Consider the following 25,190-nt stretch of genomic DNA (forward strand, 5'->3'; position numbering starts at 1 on the left):
TACCCATCACAGGCAAGAGGAGGCAAAGTCTAACAAAATGATAGAAGGTAAGTGCTGGTAGGGACACGTTTAGACAGAACCTCTGAAGGCTCCATCCCTTGTCCGACTCAAAGTACAATACCGCCATTAGAAGTTGTCACAAATTTTAATATTATACACAACAAATAGATCTATTGACAATGGAGAATAGTGAATCTGTGCACCTACCACACTCCTTACATCACAAAATGGTAGTGAACTACAGAAATTACGAGAGAGTGCAGGGTGGAAAAGATTTGAGACACCTGAAAAGATTTCCAACTGCTCAAAGAGGGAGTCTGAATTCTTATAATTTTAACTTTTTACTAGCTGTCACGGTCTCTCCCTTCTGGCTGGCATATTCGTTGTTGATCCCAGACCTAAATAAACGTTTTCAATACTTGCTTTTTGTCATTTTCTTTCGCATTTCAAACATGCCTCAGCAATTTCAATTAAAAAAGTAATTAAACACAAATTACCTCTTACCTTGTAACATTCTCCTCTTCTCACACGCCTGCACTCCGTCACCCTATCCTGGTATCTCAAGCTGTCTCATTTCTCAGTTATATTTTAAGCTAAACAGCTACCAATAAGAGGGATTTAGAAGAACTATTTATGCAGTCCAAATTTATGCACTCCATTTACTACCTTTTTAACACAAGAGCATATGGACGTGGGATAGATTTCAGGGAATTGTTTAATGGCGAACACTCCATATTATGTGGAGAGGTTATGAAGTCCAAATGTTGTTACTGTTCTTGACACAAAAGGCAAATCTGCATAAACAAAAGTGTAATGTGTAGTAGTGAAGGCAGGGAAAAATGCATACTTCCAAGTTTCGAGTGCTCATTCACTGAGCTACCACCAACATACATTTTACATCACAGCAACACCTTCAGCTGGCTGCTAGGTAAGCCATCTTACCAAGGTACCTTCAAAGAAAAGGTTAACTTTACTAGAGAAGACTGGAATCAAGATTTTGAACATTTACGACTCATTCCATGACATCCATTTAGTCCCTCTTGTAACATCTCTGAAGAACCTCTTCTCTTATCCCCTGTGGAGTAGCCTAAAGCTGATCCTCAGAGTCTTGTCACTATGCAATAGCTCAGTTTCGAAGGCATGCATCTTTCCTGTGCAGCAACTAAAGGACGTCTTCAATACGGATTGATTTCACATGATTGCAGTACTTCTACTGACGTCAAAGCTCACCACACCTCAGCAGGCCCCCTTAGATTGATTTTCCTGTATTCATCTGATTGATGTGCGGGATATACTAACTTCCAACTGTTGACAGCCACGGTAATTAGCTCACTTATCAATAGTGTTGCGAATGGGAGGAGATCTGCAATCCTTCTAATGTCCTGCGGAATGGATCCTGAAACAGAAACCTGCCTCGATTTGCTGATTCTGGCAAAACAAGGCTGATGAAAATATGGATTAAAACCCCTTAAATTGTTACCTAATACTAAACAAAAGCATTTAGAATAGCATATGGTCTCATAGAAAGAGGACCCACAATGAAAACAACAACTGGCAAAACCGAGTGGTCTGCAAAGACATTAATTGGTGGGGAAAGATTTAGACAAACAAGTGCTTCAGTTTTTGCTTACTCAGAAGGTGAGTTAGTCTTCATTGGAAAGGGAGTTGGAGACCATATTTTGGTATGTGGATGTTAAGTTGTCACTGTCAAAAGGAATAGGCCACTGAATATGCAAAGTGGCACCTGATTATATGGTCATCATTGCAAGTGTGTCATGAGGCAAATACAACTATGGATTCAAGCAAGCCTGGCTGAAGACGGCTGAAATGCCAGAAACCGGTCCTAGGAAGCTTGTTTCCGGTCCAGGGAAGACATGGCTTGGCAGTTCGGGCTGGACTGTTCCCATGAGGCACAGGGTCAGACTGATTTGCATATGGCCATGTCTGAACTGGGGTGGCAGAGTGGGCTAAAGAACGGTGGTGGATTAAACCCAGATCAGTTGAATGGGGGGGGGGGGGGGGGGGTGCTTGCAATGTTCAACACTCCGTCCATCATTTCCTTTGGTTTTGCAAATACAACTATGCCAGAAAAGAAAAAAAAATCCACCCTTGCCAAAGAAGGTAAACTTTTTTTTTTTAATCAACAAAAAGCCACCCATGTGCTAGGTAATTTAGGTTTTAAAACGGGATATACTTTTTTTCCCCTCAAAAAGTAAAAATTGTTGAAATGTTCATTGGTGCTGTGGAATGGCCCGATTTACAAATCTGCTTTTGGCGATTTACAGGCTGAATTAGATGTACAGCGAGATGAGACATTTCTTAAAATGGATAAGAGTGACAGCCACCTAAGGTGTTTTGGGATCAGTTTTTAATTTTCCTCTCAGTAGGACTAGGGACCAACTTGGATATTTTACCATAATGGTGAGGGGACGGGAGAAACGCTACAATAAATGTGTTAATGGAGGTTGGCTCGTGGGTTGAGAGGACCTGGGAGTGAGTGAGTGTAGATGAAGGAGCGATCAAAGGTTGTGTGTGGGGGGTTCACAGAGGATACAATATTGTGCTTGTTTTGCCACTTAGCAAAATTTACTTTAGGCAACAGAAGCAAAGCAATAGCATCACTAAAATATGGAACCAGTAAGAATAAGCATTGACAAAGCCAGCAGGTATGGCTTCGGCAAGCTTGCAACGGATTGTTTTCATTGTTTGTTTGCAATATACGCATGAAACAGCAAAACTAGATGAATAATGTGGCCCAGCAGCCCAGGCTCACCAGCCCCAGTACTGAAGTGCACTTTTTCAGGTAAAAAAATGCACATGAAAAAGAAAGCCATTTTAGAACTGTAAAAAATAATGTTACATACTTTGGATTGAAAATTAATGTGTGTGGGTCAGGAATGTTGACCTATTCACTTCACAGCACCATCGTGCTCTTGGCAGAAATACATTTTTGTCATATGCAGGTGACAAATACACACTGCAGCCAACACTTGACAATTAACTTTCCATGCCAAAGGCACACTGGTTGATGAGGGGTGATACCCTGAATCTGGTTCCAGGATGCTTATTTCTGGTCCAGGGCGGACCCTGTTTAGCAGTTTGGTCTGGACTGTTCCCATGGGGATTAGAGTCAAGACTTTTTTGGATATGGCTAGGTCCAAACTGAGATGGCGCAGTCAGCAACAGCATGATTGATTTAAACCAGATCTCTTGACTGGGGGGTTAATGTTCGATCTATTCGTTATTCCATCCATCATTTGTTGCCGGAGCACAGAGACACACTTAAGGCACCATTTACTAAGGACTTCCAGGGAAGTTACATAGGCCAAATAGTGAATTTAAATGTACAGCATGTGTTAGAGAGGAAGCATGTGCACTTTGTGCACTTTACAAGTGGTAAACATTAGCAGAGTTCCAAAACCATTCAAAATAGTGCCCAGAAAGAGGCAAAACATCTATGGTGACAATAGAGAAAATGCTAATTTGCTATACATGGCCTTACCCACAAGCAACCATCTCATTGGGCAAACAGTCACTTCACAACAATCTAGCTTTTTATCAGTGAACTGTAACCAGTAGGATAACGTAACTTCATGCTCACACAAACACAGTGGTAGCCCTTAAAGCCTGCCACATAGTTAAACTTCTTGCAATATTAATGTCCAAGAAACCACAGCTCCTGTGCCTGCAGCCACTCAGACAGTGTTGTGTCAAGAGAGATGAGCCATGGATAGCTTTCAGCTGTAAATGTGCCTTAAGATTATCAGATATAGGTGTGTACTTTTATACAGAAATATTTAATTAGTGATTGCTCAGACCCCAAAAAATGAAAAACTGTAAACCTTTAGAGCCTGGAGATACAGACCCATAATAGGAGGCCCAATGCATTTTCCTCCTCCAGTTAACGCATACCTTACATTTCAGCAAACAATGTTTCCCAAATGTGCTCCAAACATTTGATCACAGGTAAATGTCTTCCTCATTTTAGCACAAAACACTACAATTGAACAAGCCCTAATTTAAGTGTGTGGTATACATAAGTTGGTGTATTCATTTTGAGAACACTCTAGAAAGCACACTCTGCAGAGACAAACATCAAAGTAGAACATACACTTCTGCAGGTTAGTTCTGAAATCTCATTGATGGGGGGGCGGGGCTAAAAGAGTGTTAGCATAAATAGAAATGGAAAACTTATGTCTGCACATTTAATTATATTGAAATTTGAAGATTAGTCTAACCTTCGGTGAAAATGATCAACCAGGAAATTTAGAAGGGAAAATGGACATTGATCCAAATTCTACAATTTTGCCTTTGGAACTCGTCTGGAAACAGCTCCTTAATATGCACATGAATTAACTTATTTCTCAGACTTCCCACAGTATGATTTAGGTAGTATCCGACCATCATCACGGTATTATACACCTTCAGAAGTATTCGGTCTCATTAGCAAGGTTATAAGAAACAAAAGGGATCCACCCCAGAACAAAAATACAATCGTGATAGACTAGATCAAGTGCGTTTCCTACAGTGGTGGGAAGCACACAGCTTTGTTAAAATACCCCTCACACACCAAAAGGGCCCTTGGTGTCATTAGCAAGGTTATTCAGGGTGATAGAATTTCAATAAATTAATAATAAATATGAATAGCTTTTATACTATTAGCGCAACTTCCCTCTTCCAAATACCATGGTACTTTGAAAATTTCATTATTTACAACTGACTAGAGATGCCCAAAGGGTCATTTCAGTTATAATGACTGTAGATGGATAGACGGGGCATCCAGGAGTCTCCCATGAGCAAGTACCAAGAGCTTCCATCACAGTCACAAGAAAGCCCAGAGTACAGAATTCCCATATATGAAAAATCTACACATAACTAATGTAAATGTGAAGGTCAGTAGTTATCTTGAAATCTGGCAAGGTTTCGGTCTTCTCTGACCAACTTTGGACACCTTTTCACTATATTGGCTTTATAACACCGAGTGACATCATAAGGCCATTTTAGTAAAAAGGCTTCAATTTTCTAGAACTTTTTAATAGAGAATGGTTTCTGCTTTGCTCTAGATATGCAGAGATACAGCATAGATCATCTTCTGGTCCTAATTGGCTACATGGCCTAAGAGAATCAATAAACTAATCACAATAATTTCAAATAGAGAAACTAATATATAGCTTTTGCAGTACGATTCACCTCTCAATTGCATACTAATCCTGAAGAGTTCTTCCAAAATATTTTTTTATATGCATGTATCCCTGGATTTTGGCGAATCATTTTGTTTGGTTTCTAGTACCGTTTCCATATCTCCTGTGTTATTTTAATCAACTCTTTTACATTAACATTAAGAGGGGGCAGACATCATGATTAGTAGCACATGGCATACGTTTAGTATGATAAACACACTACTTTCATGCTGCCACTAGGAGCTGGCAGAGGAACTAGGCTGGATGAAAAACATATGAGCAGGAGTTGGTTATTTCTATGGCCGTGAGCTGCTGGCTCATTATTCAAGTACAAAGTGTTCAACTTATGCGTGATGCTGCAATGCCTGGTAATACTGCCCTGGTCACCTTCACAGCAACCCTCACAGCTCTTCCAATAAAGCCTGGTTGGCCCTATCGTTATGCAGTCAACATGCTTCCTGAAAGCATGCCATTTAAAGATTGTGATAACACTGACAGGATAAGAGTTTGAACGTAAGTGCACTGCAGCGTATACGGCATATCCCTGTCCACTGTAGCATGCATCCAAAAGATGCCTCCCAATGATGACAACTCACGCATTTCAGTTTGCTTCTCAACACTAAAGAGTGAGGTATTCTACTGGATGCTAAAGACTATTGTATATTTTCTAAGACTGGTCTACCTTCTGGGAAGTGAATCTATTTTGGTTATCATTCTAGTTAGAGCTTTGCAGGAATCTAAACGAGTATTGTTAAGTACCTCTATGGCAGCGAGTAATTTTCACCCTTGGTATACGTTGCAGGGCACTTCTCAGTTTCCTAGGCTGACAGTAACAAGGCTCACCATTTGGTTTATCTGAAAGGTCATAGTTTGCTGTCTGCAGTGATGTCCAAACCTCCAACTTTCTTCAGGGTGGTAAAATGTATCCTCCAGAAATTTCTGTCAACATAATTTTTCTCTCTCTGCTGCCATTGAATTGTCAGGCCCAAGAAGGAGAATCTCTTTTTTTTTTATTTGTAATCAATTTGAGTTGTAACCAGCTTTCAGTGATCAACAGCTAAATATACATCCTTCAAATGCAGGAGGATTGGTGGTAGCCACAATTTCCTGTTTTCTAGCCAAGGCTCAGACTATCCAAAATTGTACAAGAGAAGTAAAAAAAAAAACCTGCGTGTTGCACCTTCTAAACTGCAGAATACATGATTATGTCAAAGGCACAATGAGAAGTGAGCATGCTAAACTTGCAGAACATAGATCACCAACTTCAAAACCGGTGCCTTACCTTGAAGGCCATGTTTCTGCCACAAGGAAGATACTTCCCAATCAGCTCTACTACGATTGCCCACCCATTGTAAGTTACTCCATAATAGAATTGTTCGACTAACCAGTTTGTTAAAAATTACATTTTTTAAATTTGTATCTATGGACAAGACTGATTAATGTTTCGTCTTTACGGGAAGGTTGGAGGACATGGGGAGCAGACATGGAGAGAGAAGGTGAATGAAATGTATGAATGTGCAAGAGGATTCCAATGTTTTGGGGAGCAGTAACATAAACAAAAGGTGTTCACCTGCCCCCTGATCGATGGCACCAGTATGGGGTACTTGGAATACGGCAGTCACGATTTATCACATTTGGAGTGCCTTCTTTCCTTCTACCACCCACGTCTCACAATCTTTAAAAACTCGGAGGAGCTTCCAAATTTCCTGTAATGGGATGAACACTACCATTACCTCAACACTCCCACACCACTATGAGCACATTTTCCTTAAATGTAGAGGTGACCTGAACTAGGTGCTACCTACCCTCACCTAAAATGTTATTGGTCATCCTTGATAACGTCAATCTAAATACAATGTTGACACCTTGCTACATAAATAAATTCATAAAATGTTACTTGCCCAATTCCTTGGGTTCCTGTCGTCAACACCATTTTCTTCAGAAGTCATTATGGGGAAAGGACTTGCCACCAGGTCCACCATATATTCCAATGACTTTGCCGACAACACCACATACTCTACATAACCTTGTGTCTGATCACTGATCTGTTGATCAGACTGTGCCCTATTTCTGAATCAGCCCATACTGCTTTCCGTTGCTGGCTATATCCTACAGCCCCTGCTACAATGCTATTCCATGTATTTATTACGCACTGCTATCTTTCGATGAGAAATGTCTGTGTATTACTCCCGAGCCTCCATGATCCCGGGCTTTAGGGCCACATCCATCCTGAAATTGTCCACCTCCACTGGTGTGCTATGTATTGTGTCCGTCGTTTTAGCCTGTCCCTTTTCTAACGTTTCAAGATTCAAGCCCGAATCCCTATTTGTTATATCTCGGAAGCGGATTATGCACAAACTAGGTCGCTCCGACTAAGGACTCCAGCAATCTTATCAGTTTTTAAAATCCAGCCTCCAGAATGTGAATACCACAAAGCATCAACAAGAACTTATACAGCGCTGACTGCAAGGGAAACACAATCATGGGTCCAAATTTTGCACCCGATAATTAGATTGAACGTGTGGAAAATAGTGTGGCGTGCACAATTTGCACCCCATTTCGAATTGCATACCTCAAAAGAAGAGCAAATTCCATGTTCGGCATTTTAAGCTATTATTAGTGGTAGGTTTTACCTGCTGCAACTTGAAAGAGCAGGCCCGACCTGTAATTCCATTTGAATGTAAACAGGAGGATGTGCTCAACGCAGGATTCCCAGCCCTGCTGTAATCACAGCCAAGATCTTTTTGCTTGGCTGTAAATACTTCCCATTTTAATCACCAAGCTGACCTGTCTTAAGAGGGGCATTATCACCATCACCTCAGTATAAGAGAGGTCTACCTTTTCTTAATTGCACGGTTTGACCCTCTGCATCCTGTTACAGTACCGCACGTCACTGACTGCAACACCGAACGGTAATCACCACACAAATGACAGCCATAAAATACAGAACAGTTAAAAAAAAAAAAAAAAAAAAAGCCATTTTCAGATAACCAGGGCAGCTATGCTTTGACTTTTTCCATTTTCACTGCCCCGTGATGAAAAAGTAATGTGCACATAAACAGAACTAGAATGCCTCCCAAGTACTATACAGATTATAGAACACTTTATCTTGTTACTTCCTATAAATTAAATACAAAAGCCAGTGTGATATGTAGTGTCATTAAGCAGCCGTCCGTGCAGAAAAAATAAAATAAATAAATCACCAACAACAAAGGATACTCATTGCAGAGAATAACTTACGGGGCGGCTATTACGCTATGGCGGAGGAGCGTCGCCCCACTGCTTTAAGTTATTATCATTTCAGGTTTCCTGTTGCTTTGAGGGCGGGTGGGTGTGCAGGGCTGTTCTGCTTTCGGAGCAGGGCAGAGGAGGAGTAGTTTGTCCACTCCTAAGTGCGCATTGACCGTTTGGTCTGCCCTCTCGGGCCGTCCAAACCAGTCATGCGCACTTTCCCTGTTCGCCATGCTTTACATCCTGCGTGGAGGACAAGCCCAGGACACCATTCCCTGGTGGAGCATCGAACCAGGACACTAAACTCCAATCACAGTGCTGCATTGCAGCATTGCGATTGGTCAGGGGAGCCTTTACTGTGCTTCCTATGCCTGGGAGAGCAGGAGCAGAGACGTGGGACCGCGCGGCAAGGTAAGCGTTTATTTTTTTCAATTATTTTATCATTCCCCCCCACTCCCTCTGCTGTGATCCCCACCCCACGTGCCCAAACCGCCACCCATGAACCATACCGTCCGTCACTGCTTACTTCCTTGTTACGGGAATGTGCAAACCACGACATCCTTGCTTATTCATATGGCTATAACCCATGCACCAAAAAACATTACACTAAAAATGAGATTTCTAAGAAATTTATAGGGAGCTGCGCACTATGAGCATATGATATTTGGAAGCAAATATAGGAGGGAGACAACTTTGACAGGTCAACGCATAAGAATCCAGCCTTGGCAAAGCCAATAGTTAAGGCGTTGGTCCTAGACTTTTGGATTTGTCAATATTTGCTGTGTCATGGTTTTTGTAAAACTTGTTGTTTCGGGGCAGCTTCTAAGCCCTCATCAATATACATTAAAAATACTGGTCATTTTAAATCTCAATAGGCACACTTTTTCATATTATTCCCTGGCATAGAAGGGAATTTCTTTGTGTGCGGAAGCGCTCCTTGTGAAAGAACGGAATGCTGTCACTCACTCTGCAGTTAGCCAATGGCTTCAGTGAGCTGACCCACTGTCCCATGTGATATGCTTTATTGAGCGAAAAGAAAATGTGAACGACAGACAAATTGGTACAGAAGGCTGGCTGAAAGCGCCTAAAAGTATGATCAGGGTTGATTTTTACACTGGTGGCTCCCAGTGTGGCAATTATATTTGGGACACCCCCAGTGACTTCTTGCTCCAAGGATTCCCTACCTACCACCCTCCACTGATGCCCCCTCAACTCTCCATGGTCAATCTCTCACAATTAATTTCTTTTATAGCACTCCTCGTCCCAATGTAAGGTGTCAGAGTGCTTCACATTATACCCACATATTATACAGACACAATGAATCATACAAGTGTGAAAGTCAATGTACAGTAAATGTTACATAAGACAAGGAAGGCTACATGCCATTGATACTACTACTTTCAGGCATTATATGCTTACAGTGCTTGGTATATGAGAAACACAAACTCAAGTTTTAAAATTCAGCAGATTGGTTGGGGTTGTCTATACTAATAAGTAGTGTTACTCAAAGGAACAGTTTCTAAAAACAATAGAAGTCATTTGGTGTACAAACTGTATCTTAAGCCAATGATAAACAACCGCTCCACACCCAGGATAAAAATGCCCCTAATGTTCTAAACAATTTAGAGGCATGCATGTCCACAGTGTTCTAACGGATGTGCGATACCTGCCTTCGATATATCAGAAAAACAGAAATCTTGCTCTTTGGGATCCATCCGCCCAGCTGGTACTACAACCTCTGGATAAAGGATGTCCCACCGCCTCCTGCCAATCACTACCTCCTTGGCTCGCAATAGGGGGGTTACATTTGATCTTTTGCAACTCAGGTGGCTGGTGTAGTAGGTTCCTGTTTTGGAAAATGAGAAAAATTCCCTCGTAGCCTATCAATTACTCCCAAGATGACTTTGTTCTCACCAATTTCAATTCCCAATTTACTCACAATAGTGACAACAAGGTATCATTTATATAATTTTATTTTTGTAATTTCTTTGTAGGTTCCTGTTTTGGACTTTTAAAGCTGCTAAAAAAAAGTTACCCTGCCTTCTCACCCTTGTGCAGCAGAAAAACAGTGATCCAGGCCCTTACCACTTTAAGACTGGATTACACAAACTCGACATATTGGGGTCTGCCGGCCTATCTCTTGAAGAGACAACAGATGGTCCAGAACGCCGCTGCTAGGCTTCTGTTATGACTCTCCTGGAGAGTCCACATGCACATTATCTGAAATAACTACACTGGCTGCCTATCAAGTACTGTGTGAGGTTCAAAGGTCTGTTCTTGACACGCAGGGGTTCTACCACACTGACCCTCAGTATCTGTCCATCAGATTTTTTCCCTATCAACCTTCCAGGTCACTTTGGTCATCCAAATACCTCCTTGTGGCGATTCCTCAATACAGAAGGAAAAAGTGTGGTGACAGCTTACTCCTACCTGGCTGCAAATAAGTGCAACAGCTCCGTGCCACAGAGGACATCCAGGCCATTAAGCGTTGCCTCAAAACCTGGCTCTTTGGTTCTGCTTCTAGAATCACATGCTAGTAAGGGATACGATTTCCTGCTAGTGCTGGGACACTCACTGAGTAGCTGTTGTGCTTTACAAATTCCCTAATAATAATTAGAAAAAAATAATACATTTTGAAATCAACAATTACCCTCCTTTGTGTGATGAGTGTGCCCCTACACTTATTTTTAATCAATTGTCGAGTCTGGTTTTACTCTGAGGATTAAAATGCTTTCCATGTTGCAAACATGGCTGAGAAAAATTTGTAGCAGGACTCATTTCCATAATATGGACAGAAATGTTGCACCTTACATATTTCCTCAACATAATGATTGTACTTTTGCTTTAAGATGGCAATGTGGCTAGATTGAAAACGGTTGTGACCCGGACAAGGGAAGCATGTACACCAATGCCACTTGCTTCCAGTAAATTACAATGAACACAATTATAAAAAAAAAAAAATAATATCAAATATGGTAAGTTATTCTAGGAATTCGCGTATTTATGTCTGAAAATGCTCTCCTACATGGCACCCAAGAGCATGTCTTCATGCCTGGAAGTCACTTGGATTTATGCCAACACTGATAATCCAGTCCTATATTAGGTTCATAAGAACAGCAGCATAGGTGCTCCATTTGATTAGATCAAAATCATTGAAAGACCATTTTTCATGCACGGGTTATGCACAGAGCACTGTGCAACAAGCCTATTCACTCACTTTTTAATTATATGGTTATACCAGGACCAGCAGTCTGTAATTTGCTTTGGAGCACTCTATTGGTTATGCAATTTATATTTTGATCAAGGCAAAAGACCAGTTGCACATGGGGAAGTTTGAACTTGGATATATTATAAATACCAACAGTGATGGGCCATTTCATCTACCAGCAGGGATCCCTTGTCAATACGATTCATAGACTCTCACCATTGGGGCCAATTTGTCATAGGCTTGTGCTACATGCAAATGTTAGCCAAGTCTCAGTCTACGGACTCTAAATGACTGAACATTTCACCATTTAGCAGGTTATATATCCTGGGTAGTTATGTAGGCAGTCTGGGAGATCTTGAAGAGACCCAAAAAGCATGTGGGCGATGCTGGAAAATCCTTCCATTCCCAGGGAGAACCTCACATGGGCCTCACAAACTCTATGGACTAATTCTGCTCCCCTCCACCTCAGACCAGCCATTTACATCTTGATTGCATAGGCTGACTTGATGGGCGATACCATCTATCTCAAACATCAACCAATACCCCTTGGGGAAGCCGTGCGCCCCACAAATTCAGTTTGATAATAATGTAATCCATCTCAAACCACATTTACTGTCATGGGGCAATATAGGGAGACATCATCGTACCTGCAGAGTCATAAAACAACTAGCAGTGTGAGATGTGGACTAAGTGTGCACTAAGAGCCTACAAGGAGAGCTCGTGTTTGCCCTAAAGGGTTGATGAAGTCAGATGTTAAGATTTGCACATAGAAAACAGACACCCTGAATAGTAGTAAAGGGTTCAGGTGTGGTCATACAAGTCTGCAAACAGGAAAAGGGTTCTCAGGTTTTTCTGTATAAACAAATTAAAAATGGCTACTCAATATGCAGAGCAACATTACTGCAAGGGAGAGGTCAAGAAACCGCAGCAGAAAGATATTTATTTAGTTACAAGAAGGGCAGCAAGGAAGATCCGGCCAATTACAGGCCTAGAAGCCTAAATTACATCCTCCAAAATGTTTATGCAAAGCAGATACTGAATAAGTTAAACAACCGGATAACAGAGAACGATATTCTCTCAACATGCCAGGCAGGCTTTAGAACCAAGACGAGCATAATTGATCAGGTGTTCAGACTTTCATGTATAGCTTGGAAATACTCCAAATTAAAGGCTGGGCACTTGTACATTGCTTTCATTGATCTGAAAGCTGTGTTTGACATAGTACCAAGGGATCTCCAATGGGAATCAATGCGGCATCAAGGTGTACCGGAAGAAATCCTGACACAGATAATCAGGCTTCACCAAGACAAGTATGCAAGAGTGCAATGAGGACTGGGGGGGGGGGGCAACTCACAGAGACCATTCCTGTCATGCAGGGAGCGAGACAGGGCTCCATCTCATCACCCACTCTCTTTTTATTGTACATCAAAGATGTAATCAGGCACTTACAAAATTGCACTCATGATTCACCAAAATTGGAAGGGGCCCCTATATGTGCACTAATAGTTACAGATGACGATCTTGCTTTCTCAGACCGCGAGGGAGCTACAAAGACTACTTGATAATTTTAGCAACTACTGTAGACTAAAAGGGCCCTGAAATAAATTCCAGCAAGACCAAATACATGGCCATTAGACCACATAAAAGTTTCAAGACTGATATATTGATCGACCGAACACCACTGGAGCACGCACCCAATTTCAGTAATCTTGGTATAACAATTGATTGGAAACTGTCATGGAAACCTCACAATAATAAGGTAAAGGTAGTTCTGCTTCAAAACGCTATGCCAATTGTTAAAAAGCAGTTAGCTATGGAGTCCAAAGTGATCGCCCCAGCTCTGGAAGTTTATAGCTATAGGACCCGGAGAGCAGCCCTTTATGGGAAGAACTATGGGGTGGGGAGATTTTGACTTCGATTGTTATGAGAGAAAACAAATTGATTCCGATGTGAACGTGTCTCCCCCAAATTACACCTTTCATTCCACTATTCCATGATACTGGTATTAAGAGACTGGAACATTTAACTATACTGAGACCCCTATTATGCTGGATAAGAATCTGGGTCACAGAAGAACTTCACAGACAAGGACTGAGGGAGCTACTGGAACTTGACGGCCAGCTTACTTTTCTTTGGTTCAGTCACGTGTAATTGGCTCCATGAGATGGGTCTGAGTAGTTTCTGGACTGATCCTAGATCACTGACTGGAGACTCCAAGAACGAACTAAAGCACATTTATTGGCAAACCATCGCAGATAAGGCCCAACATGATTGGAGAATGGGAAGACTCGCTACACTATTCCTAACCTGCAAACTATTGCCAAGCTCTCCAGATCAACTAAATTATAGCCAAATGGTCACCTGGTCAAATAGTAGGGAGAGAAACCAAATGCATTTTATGTTCATTAGATGCCGAAGAAAACACTGCACACTTTCTTTAATTTTCTGTCCGGAATATGCTGTCATATGCAGGAAATTGATAAAACCAATGTGCCTTGGTTTAAGGGTTAGAAATTTTTCAGAGGCCCTAAGAATTCTGAAAACAGACAGCTCACGATTGTTATTGGTGTCAGCTGTTTTTGCTTGCGGTGAGCCATATACGAAGGAAGAGAAGATTGAAATTTTATCATTCGTAGAGTACATTATGTTTTACTGTCTCGCAGTTCCTCTGACACCGCACAATGATGAACTGCAAATTACTGCAAACAATTGGGGTTAATTTTATCCTGTGTCATGCCAATGATCCTAACCAAAACAAAAGCTGCCTCGATTGATGTTTTAACACTTTTATTTATGCACTACACACTTTATGTAGGTAACGCCACATATCCCTGAACTAGTGCATACTGCTAGACATTACTGTCGGCATAGTGGACACTCCTAGAGCTTATTTATAGTCCGTTTGAGGTTTTTGCCATACTGGACTTTGTTTTACAAGGAGTTACTCGTGTGTTTTAGCATAAACAAATACAATATGCTTGTAATTGGTTTCTTTTTTTTTTTTTAACTATTTTCTGCAATGAATCGCTTATCAGCTGACATGGAATCACCTTGCTGTGGAGATGGATTTTGTGGTCTACTTTTGTATACAGATCATTTATTATATAAATGTATTACAGAGATGTACCTTAATGAATTGGGTACCTTTTTATCCGTTATGTATTTTATGGAGATGTTATAGTATACTTTTGTGGTTCTTTGAACCGAAATAAAATTGGAAATTAAATTATAGTTATAAATGTACTCCCAGACCGAATGGATTCAGTTATGTAATTGCCATTTCCAGGAAGAGGCAAACTTATAACAAGTTGTCCAGAAATAGGCAAGCAAGATAAGACTAGCATAAAACCATCATTCGAGAAGGGAGTTTGTTATCAGAAACAACACTTTTTCGTGAAAAGGGAACTGAAAATACAGAACAACCACTCTGACGTAGGCATTCTGGAAGAGGAAGTAACTTCAAAATATCTTGAGCGATAAAAAAAATAAAGGATTGAATTAGAAAGAGTAAACCAGAAGACCGTGTAAGGCTCTAGTATTAGGACTAAACAGTGAATGAACATACTGGATGGGTTAGACGATACTATCCAGAATCCACTTTGAGGTTTGATTATTTGGCTTTGTTCATCCTTGGCACAAATAGCGGGGTTGAGAGTTGAAGCACCCGCTGTCTGCCATGCGAGGTACAGGGCTTGCCGATGCCTTTAGATGTTTCAAATATCTGTTTGTTTCTGGTGGATGGATGGAGATACCAACGCTTGTCCCCGTCATTGTCTTATATTAATAGATGCATATGACCCGATTGACCATGCTCTAGGAGTACTCATAACTTACTCCTGCAAAGACAAGAATAGGTCGCAATTAGCCACATTAAATTCATTGTGAATCCGGCCAGAATGTACTAAAGATCCCCGCACACAAACTCCTGCCATGAGGAAAGTTTACAGTCCAGCCTCAAGATCAACAAACTTAATCCGTCTGTTCTGGTTCATGTTTAAATTCCATTCTGCATTGCCGTATTTAGGAGTCGTGTAATGGAAACTTTCCTTATTAGGTCTCCTATTAACTGCGGACTGTTACGGGTGCATGGGTTAATCTACACTTTGTTTTACATGTGCATGTGTGGAAAATGGATTTTGAAATATTGAAACTATGCAAAGAAAAAAGTGTGCAACTCTGAAGATGCTCTTCTTTCAGCACTTCTCCCAAAGGTTTTAGCTCTACTGTGCTCCAGCACCTGTGTATACAATTAACACGTGGATCTCAGGACTGCACACTCTACCCGCACCGCTTTATTTGTAACACGGCCGACAGTCATTTCAACTGGAATTATAATTTGGCTGTAATATTTTTGCAAACAATCTTTGTTCAATCGGAAAGTGAAACTTCCTGTAAATCGCAATCTGTTCAAAGCGTCGGTGTCATGAGACGTGTAGGTCGGTGTCAGAGACCTTTGACCTCTGTGTCTTTGATCATCTCAGATCACCTCCTGCCTCTGTACTAGCAGCCCTACCAGGACCATGAGGTCTCTTCTTGGAGGGCCTGGACAACTCTATTCGATAAGATACTTGAAGGCCCCAACAGGCTGTGTATGGCTTCTGCTTTGCAGCCCAGAGGTGTGAGTTGTAGCAGAGAGAGAGCTCGTGCAAGTTTGGAGGGAGTTACTGTAGTGACAGTGAGAGGACAGCAGTGTTCGGGATCTGTGGGGCACTTCAATTGAAGTCGCTGTCTGTGAGAGGGAAGACTGAATAAAGATGGGCCAGATAAACTCAATAAAGGTTTGTGGCTGTAGAAAACACTGCATTCAACCAAATGGATGCATGAGGCTATAAATAAAGTTATGAGCACAAATATGTACCCTACAAAAATCATGGGACAAATCCAAACAGCCTGCTGGACAAAACATGCCTATAAAGGCAAAACAGGAAATACAAATCATGCATCAGAAAATAACAGCCCAACATTCAAATGGGATTATCAGTCAAATGTCCCTCGAAGGAACTACACAGGTTTCTATCAGATTTTCACAATCCGTATTGCAATTGCATAGTGACATCACCTTCTCAACCTCAGAGCTTATGAAACTAAATAGATGGTCGTTTCATCTCTAAAGCCAAATAACTAGATGTATAGATATTGAATAGAAGGAAAAGTTCTCAGTTTCAAAAATGCCATAAAGGAAGCCCACTGGAAAAAAACAAAACACCAATTCGTCCTCATTCCAGCAACTGTCTCTTATGGATTCCACGAGCTAGTGAGATCAAGAGGTCCAACTGGTGCACCCTCAGACCCTCGCCACAGTGATATTCAACAAACATTCTACTATCAATCTCAGCAACAATCCAAACACTTAGTATCATTAACTAAACCCTAACTCTGTGCGTTTCTTCAGAACTCACAACATGACCCATCCAACTGCTACTTAAAAAGAATAATTCAGACTTGAAAGACCACAACAACTGAAGATCTATTTACAATGGAGCATTCTTTGGAATACTGGTAAGAGGTCCATCTTTTCCCAGATCAAAGGCTTCCGGTAATGAAGACGCTCTGAATCCACCCTAAGCTCGATTTGGGACGACCTGGAAACTACAGTGGAGAAAGTGTCTGCAACCATTCTCTTGGACCTATCCATATCATTTGAAACTGTAAACCATGACATTCTACTGAGCAGACTAAATTATATGGGTATCAAATAAAATATCAATCAGTGGATTTACCCCTGTCGCAAAGCATCATCTTAATACCATCCAATTTATTCCAACCCATTCAATGTCAAAAAAGGATTTCTGCATGGATCAATTATAATTGCTACAATAAAACACTTCTAGAAAGCATCTGTTCTTTCAAATTCACATGCTGTAACTACACTGATGATACCCAAGTGACAGAGTATAAACTACAGGAAGGATTTCACTATCAACAGGAAAAGAGAACGGAGTGTAATACAGAGAAAGTAGGAGAGCAAATACACCCGTCCACGACCGAATAATTACAGTGTCACGGAACATATACAACACATCAACAGAGACGTAATACCAGGTTACACCTGGAAACAAAGATGAAGTTCTGCTGCTTTTGTGCTCATCTACAGAGGCCCAAACAGAACTCACACGATCTGAAGCATACAACTCTGTAAGCACAAAAAAAAAAAAAAAAAAAAAAAAATCAATAAAAGTGTATTTGTACTTGTAGCCAGTTCCAGATTACCAAATAGGCAAAGTAGACCCAGACCTATAGGCCCCACAACTTTCAGGGGCCCCATGACAATGGATCAAAATAATAATCAACTCAGAGAAATAAAAACTTTACATTAAAGACTCTAAGCTTTAATACTGTATTAATATAATGTACTTATTAACAACTTAAAGTACATAAACCAGAGACATTAGGTTGACATAACACTTTGCCTCAAACGCTCATCTTCTGGCAGCTGTCAGTTTGTAAAAAATATCCAGTGCAAACTACGCATGTGTAATGTACAGTAGTGATTGTTGGTTGGTAGCATTTGCAAGGGAGAGCCCGAAATTTCGTCTGCCTGGGGGCCGCCACAGGGTTTAATCCGGCACTGCTTGTGGACCTTAACACATCAGGACATGCCAATTCTCGCGCATTGACCAGGACTTTCATATCAGGCTTATTTCATTATATCAAGCCACCTCTCCTCCGGTCTTATTCCGAGTCATTGCCCAAACTAAATTCTACTGAGCTCTTCCCATCAGATTTACTGTTAAAGCCTGTCCCAAAACATAGCCAATTGTATTCTCCACCCCTACCACTACTATCCAGGGAAATGGTGTACTAGGCCAACTAATATTGATGTTTAAACATTCTGTACTGCATTAACCTTAATCAAGGAGACGCAATTAGGAATGCAAATCAGTACATACGCATCTGCAACAACGAGCAACTAACTTTCGTCTAAAGTAGAAACAGCATGCAAATAACGGATATAACATTATAAGAATGCTGCATAACGTGACTAACTGCAACAGTTCTAACTAGCACTACCAACTAACTCTGGGCTCCATGGAGAAGGGTGCTACCTGCCCACAAAGCGCCCAAAGCATCCTCAGCAGTAGTAGGCAGAATATAAATCTATAATACATCATCACACAACACAATTAAAGTATGCTCGGAGATAGTTAGTTGCTAATTGCAGCGCTCAGGTGTTGCTGGTTTTGGTGGCAGAGCATACATGACTTCGAAAAACTCTTGCTGCACGCTAAATAATCCCATGTTGACAAACTGTATGTGGACAGGAGGACACAGGAAAAGGAATTATTACATTCAGCGTCACTGTGTCGAAGTTTTTTGATACAACCAAAGAAGAAAAGGATCTGACCAGTGACACTGCTTGGAGGTCTATTCAATGAGTTCACACACGTAGATTTAGTCAGGAATTTTTAACGAAGAGCTCACACCGCAAACAAAGAGCATACAGCTTTTTCTGTGAAAAGGTTTGAATTGATATTTGCGAACTTCTGACTTAATCGTGAATTTTCAGATGTAAAACACCTCTCGCGGAAGGCAGTTGTGAATCAGACCCACTGCTCTGATGCTTCCATGTTATATGCTAAATTCACAAGGTTAGTTTACTCTGGACCCTCTGAAGACACTTACTCTGACTATACTGTGCATTTTGCTTTCCATATTTGCTCCTTTTCTTCAACTGTTCTTGCTCGCGACTCATTTAATTATACATTTTTGCATTTGCTGCAGAAAACCATAGATATGTATATTCATCAACTTTTGAGGAGTACCACAAGATGGCAAGGCACTCTACCTTTTCAGTCATTACTATGGTAACAAGAAGGTACTTGGAACCAAGAGCTGGTTTTCACACAGTTTGTTATTCACACAAAATGGTTTAAAGGTACAGCCTGTTGAGAATCAGGGTTTCATCAAATTGAAAGGGAATTACAGCCGCAAGCTGGGAAGGCGAACAGATTTTTAAGCTTCCCTCCATACTTTATGAATGTCGTGTTTAGATGCGTCCCAGTCTGGAAGGTTATTTGATGCAAAGTCCACCTGTGAGCTGCCACCATCTGAGCAGAAACCAAGATCAGACAGCATTTAGATTGGCCAAGTGTGCTTCCTCAAGCACTGCTAGATGGCTTCAGAGATGCAGGTTGGCTAGCCTTTCTTATACTACAGTACAATACTGGGCATGTATTGATAGCCCACAGAGAGAACTGGTTCCACCATTCTCTTTTTAACAGGCATTCGCAACTAAAGCCTGGAGTTCACCTTCTATCCAGGAATAAAGTTTACCCACTCTTTAGTCCCCCCCAACAAAGAACAGTGGTTGTTTCACGTAATGGATGCAGACGAGGTCTGTGTGCTATGTTTCTAAAATTACTACAAATGCACCCTCATCAGGGCAGACAAAAGTTAGCACCAGTGCTGGGAACAGCACCACACTGAAGCATGGACTAGCGGTTCGAAACTAGCAGTCCATCTTTCACTGCAGAATGGCAGACTTTACTTTGAAGAGGATGGAAGGTATCTTCCAGCAGTGGGGTGCAGTGCATGACTGGACCCACCTATGAAGCAGTACCAGGGACAAAGGGACCTGGGATATTGGATGTTCGTCAGTTCCTATGTGGGCTGCAGTCAGGAAACCTCTCGGTTTAAGCAGGCAGCCATGTTGGCAATATTGCACAGGCACAGTGACAAAGGTGTTAAGTAATTTGCATTTGGTGAAGCTACCATGCACACAAAAAAAAAAAAAAAAAAAAAAAAAAAAAAAATCTCCTCTTCCTCCCTCAACACTGCCCTGCTCAAGGCTTGGATACCCCCCTCGGGTAATTAGCCGCGCTCTACAAAACTACTGTCCAATCAAAATATGCACTCCTGGCTCCCAACATGTGGGCGGAGCCAAAACCCCTCTCTAGTGATGCTCACATAATGGTCTGCTGACAGCTGCGCTATCAAGCCTGGCCATTAAAAGGAACTCCCATGAGAATGTCCGAGTGCAGAACGAGCATTTGCATGTACCTCAGTGGTGCTTGCTTCTCTGGGTACGCCTGTTAACAGGAAAGCATAATGCTTGGGTAGAAATGCAGGTATAGTCTTAAGAGGCTGCAGCATTAGTGATGCACAGATATTTGACAGGGAATGGTTATTGTTAAAGAGAGGATCACACAAACGTGAAGCTCAATACAACCAAGTAGAAGTCAGATCCAAACAACCAAGGACAAAACATGCAAAAGGGTAATGTCTCTGGCTGCTAAGGATAAAGGAGTGAAAGACCGGCAAGAGGGATAAGCGAAGAGGGGGAGGAGTCAGGGGATGTCAAAAGGTTCACATGTGATACAGCAATGGCCCACACAAAGCAGTATTCTTCTGGGGTCGTTAGTTACTTTACTGCAAGTGTGATAAGCAAAAAAAAAAAACAAACAAAAAAAAAAACACGAGAGGACAGCTCTTCGTAGGAAAGGATACTGAATTGGGACTTACAGTGCCTAAGCTTGGCAACCCCATCTTTTACTCAAAAACTTTTAGGAAATAGCAGATCCAGTGTTCATCTAGAGAATATAAAAGCCCCTCCTTTCGCCAAGGAACAATAGAAAACGTTTGGGAATATTATTGAACTTACACCGAGTTACTGAGGTCTCGGACATCCCTTGTATACAAGTGATGGGCCAGCACCACCATAACCCACTCAATGCCAAAGAACCTATTCATTGACAGTAAAGAGGCTGCTCGTTGTTTGCATAAAATGTCCTCCAGGCTCTCAATTGGAACTGGAGCATCCCATTACTTTTCAAACTTAAATCCTAAAGGCAGATGTAAAAAATGAAAATCCTCAATATATCAATAAATAAAATATGCCTAGTAAACAAAGTAAAAAAAAAATAAAAAAATACTGTAACACGTTCCAAACCAAATCAAAAAAACTGAAGGATACAGTTTCAATAGTAAAAACTTGGAAAAAACAGTGACAGACCAGATTAAATGGGATGCTACACTCTTAACCAACAATCTCAAGCACAGGTGTAGAACTATCTAGAGTGCTTAGCAAGACAACTATTGTAGCAGACTGTGTTGGTCAGTTATGTTGTGTTCTGCCCCAAAGCCTACATATTGGCAGCTATTCATAAAGGTGAAAAAAACCGTAACACGTGCTATTAACCTTACAAATGCACACAAGGTCATTGGAATTATGGACCAGCTAGTTTGCAGGCATGTATCCCCCTGGCACAATCAACAGCACAAACCACAAGAATGCAATGCAGTCCCAGACAAAGACAAGCCATAAATGAACAAGGGGAGGTCAAACACCAGACACCGCTTACACAAGATGTAGGTTTGCCTTTCCATTAGCAATCCTGTTTAAGGCCCATTCTGGATCCTTGCACCCCTAGGCTTCTACCAACTGGCACACTGCGCAATGTGGAGTGATATTTTAAAGCAGTTGCCTCATAAATAGTATTTTTCACTGACTATTCTTCCACTGTTTGAGACCTGAGGAACAGTTTGCCAAAAGTAACAACACATAGGACTGGCGCTTCGTGGCATGCTGAATAGCCCTCTGCATGCAGGTCGGGGGGGCTCTACACTTCTGTGGAGCAAAGAAACTAGTCCGATTTGCACTAGCTGTAGGCTGGGCTTAATATGTTCCAGTGGTTACACGTGGTAGGCACAGCCCTCAGTTTTGGGGACTGGGCCTCATAATTTCATCATTAGACTCTGACCTAGAGGAAGAGAGATAAAGGCATTCAAAAGAGGAAGAGAAAGATTGACAAATGAAGAAAGCAGGGACGAAAACGAACCAGCATGAATGAGGAAAATAGACTGGAAGGCTAGGCTGGTGGAAGATAGAGGCATGAAGGAGAATAAATACCAGAGAGGCCTGGCATTGGGCAACTGGCCTAGAGAGTAACAAAAATCGAGAGGGGACCAAGGAAGGGAGACAGGGATTGAGGTTGACACAGGCTGACTAGATGGTTCCGGGTCATCAGGATGTTAATTCTCAGGTGTGGGTTAAATCTGATGGCCCATTAAGCAAAGTGGAAACCTGGTGTCTTGATGACATTGAGGGATATGGTCACCCTAGTTGTATGTTGAATGTGATGGCATACAACAGAAAGGACAGCGGCAGATTTTTTTAAAAAAAATAAACCTTAAAAAAAAGGTAGGGGCACTAGGTTTATGGAATCTTAGTATATTGTACACAACACAGATTGCCTAGAATGCAACCATGTAAAACAAACACCCCCACACTGCCAAAAACCCATGCTTTGACAACACAGCACGCAGAGGCCAACCAGTGAATTATGCTCACCTCTCGTGGACAGCTTTTTAGTGTTGATTATTTTGGCAGCGTACTCTTGTCCTGATGTGATTTTCATACATCGCCTCACCACAGAGAACGCCCCCCTGCAAACACACCAGAAAAGAAATGAGTCAGAGCAGTAACACAGGCCTGCCAAAAGTTGTTTTTTCCCGTTTTTGTTGATACAAATTAGTTTCAAATTGGCGGGATATAGGGGGCCTGAACAAGTACAAATGTTTTCAAAACAAAAATGAAAACCAAGGCCTCGGTTAGAGCCTGTGCATCTGTACAGGACACATATTGAACACAGTCCAAAAGGCAAACCAGCAGGAGCCAAATCAGAGCGCTCACTCTCTGCTCCAGCAACAAATGAAATTTGGTAATGATCCCATCGGGTGCGCCATGAAAGCATATCCGCGGCTAGATGAATCATCGATTGGTCCTTCACCTCAAATCTATAGCGCTAATGCACACAAGGTTGCACTTTAATGAGGAGAGAAGAAGTGCGATTCGTTTAGGTATTCATCACATTTATAAAGCACCCTGGTCAGAGCGCTGTAGAGAGGAGTGTGAAATGCTGTGCTGCGAGAGGATATGATGGGGCTATACAACCAGCTACTGGGTAGGAAAGGACGGGACGGTTCACGAGCATTGCCAAAGCCATTAGGGCTCCCCTTTGCCAATGGTTTTTAGAGATGCTGTACACCATGGGTACTCGTAAACATTTTGCCAGTGGCTAAAATGTATGGTCTGTGGTTTGGCCAAGGGCTGCATTGATGCCAGCAGGGTAGTGATCGGTAACAGGTGGATGTAAGGTTGGCGTAGGTGGGGGGGGGGGGGGGGGGGGAGCATGTACATGGAATGGACTGCAAGTTGTGTAGTTATTTTGAGGTTTTCGTTCCAAACTGCCATCTAAAATAGGTCTCTAGGCTATACTGTGCTATGCTATATCTGAATCACTGTCCCTCTACCACACCCTGCGGTAAGCCTTCTCTGCGTACTACCGCTACCTTTAGCAAGTCAAGTGTGAAAAGGAAGTAACTTCATTATTGAACTGGATGGAAAGGGAATCTTAGACCTCTCAATCTCCGTAGTCCCTTAATCTCTAAAATGTAAATATTAAGAATGCTAAGAAACAAGTTAAGTTGCGGTAGCAAATGCTAGAAAGACACTTTGACAAAGATACCCTGCTTTGTTGAGACAATACAAGTGTTGGAGCTAAAATAGCATATTTGATTTATAATGAACAATTGATGTTTACTATTTTTACATTTTTAATATCAGCATCTACAAGAGCCAACAATACAGATTAATCATTCACCTAGGTGGTACAATAGGTCTCTAGTGGAAGAGAATAGAGACAAGAGAAAGAGAAAAGCAAAATTGAATTTCAATACATATTGAACATAAAATCCCAAATCAACATGCAACACAGCATCACTTCAGGGGGTACAGTTCCACACTACCACACATACAAAGGAGCCCCTCCATTAAATAATAGTCCAATTAGCTCGCCAAATCTTCATCAAAGCCACCTGCAATAGATAATTGATAGTTCCTTAATGGTTGCCAAATAATCCTGGGTCTAGAAGTAACTGGTTGCAAAGAGGCATATAGTTCAGAAGGGGTGCCACAGTAGGATAAATCTTTTAACCATGCCGCCTTCGCAGGGGATGTGGAAACTTCCCAATGTAGTAAGATTTGCCTCTTGGCAAGTAATAAAGCAATAGCAGTGAAGCTGCGCACGTCCAATGGCAGCGGCTTAACATACCCCAATAAAGCCGTTAGCAGATCGGGTGCAAGGGTCTGACCAATCATTAGGATAATATGAAATAGATGTCACCTGAGAAAGTTGCTATTACCCCACACATCCATGTCAGGCGAAAGGAAAAAAAAAAACATCTGCATGATCCACTAGGCACTTAGGGCAGCAATGAGATCTGGTAGGGTCAAATTTAGCAAGGGCTCCAGAGTGGTGTAGGCCCTATGTAGGTACGTAATGTAGAAAATGATGGCAGTGGTTTCAAAGAAAAAAAGCCAGCACCTCTGTTCGGTTTGTAAATGTAGAACGCAATATGTCCTCTGGCGTGCTCAATGTAAACACTGTGCCATCCACAGTGCCACTCAGTACATGGAGAACGATTCCTCCATATACATTAATTATTAAAATTTGAACAGAGCACAGCACAACGAAAAGTTCCAACTGACTATCATTAGTCAGTAACGTGTTTAATTCCAAACTAAGCAATGGATGAAACAATCAGTATAGAGTAATCTTGATCATAGGTGA

The 25,190-nt window shown here is 41.5% G+C and overlaps 1 protein-coding gene across 27 annotated transcripts in view; it reads right to left on the reverse strand.

Annotated features, from left to right (window-relative positions):
• The window catches only part of CAMK2D (calcium/calmodulin dependent protein kinase II delta), a 708,539-nt gene that overhangs the window by 670,155 nt on the left and 13,194 nt on the right, over nucleotides 1-25,190 (reverse strand). For all 27 annotated transcript variants that reach the window (XM_085641469.1, XM_085641477.1, XM_085641470.1 and 24 more), the window contains exon 2: nucleotides 22,910-23,004. In XM_085641469.1, coding sequence (XP_085497595.1) covers nucleotides 22,910-23,004 — 95 coding nt within the window. The remainder of the gene's footprint in view (nucleotides 1-22,909; nucleotides 23,005-25,190) is intronic.

The sequence above is a fragment of the Triturus cristatus genome, chromosome 2_2, assembly GCF_964204655.1.
Source record: "Triturus cristatus chromosome 2_2, aTriCri1.1, whole genome shotgun sequence".
In the NCBI taxonomy this organism is placed as follows: domain Eukaryota; kingdom Metazoa; phylum Chordata; class Amphibia; order Caudata; family Salamandridae; genus Triturus; species Triturus cristatus.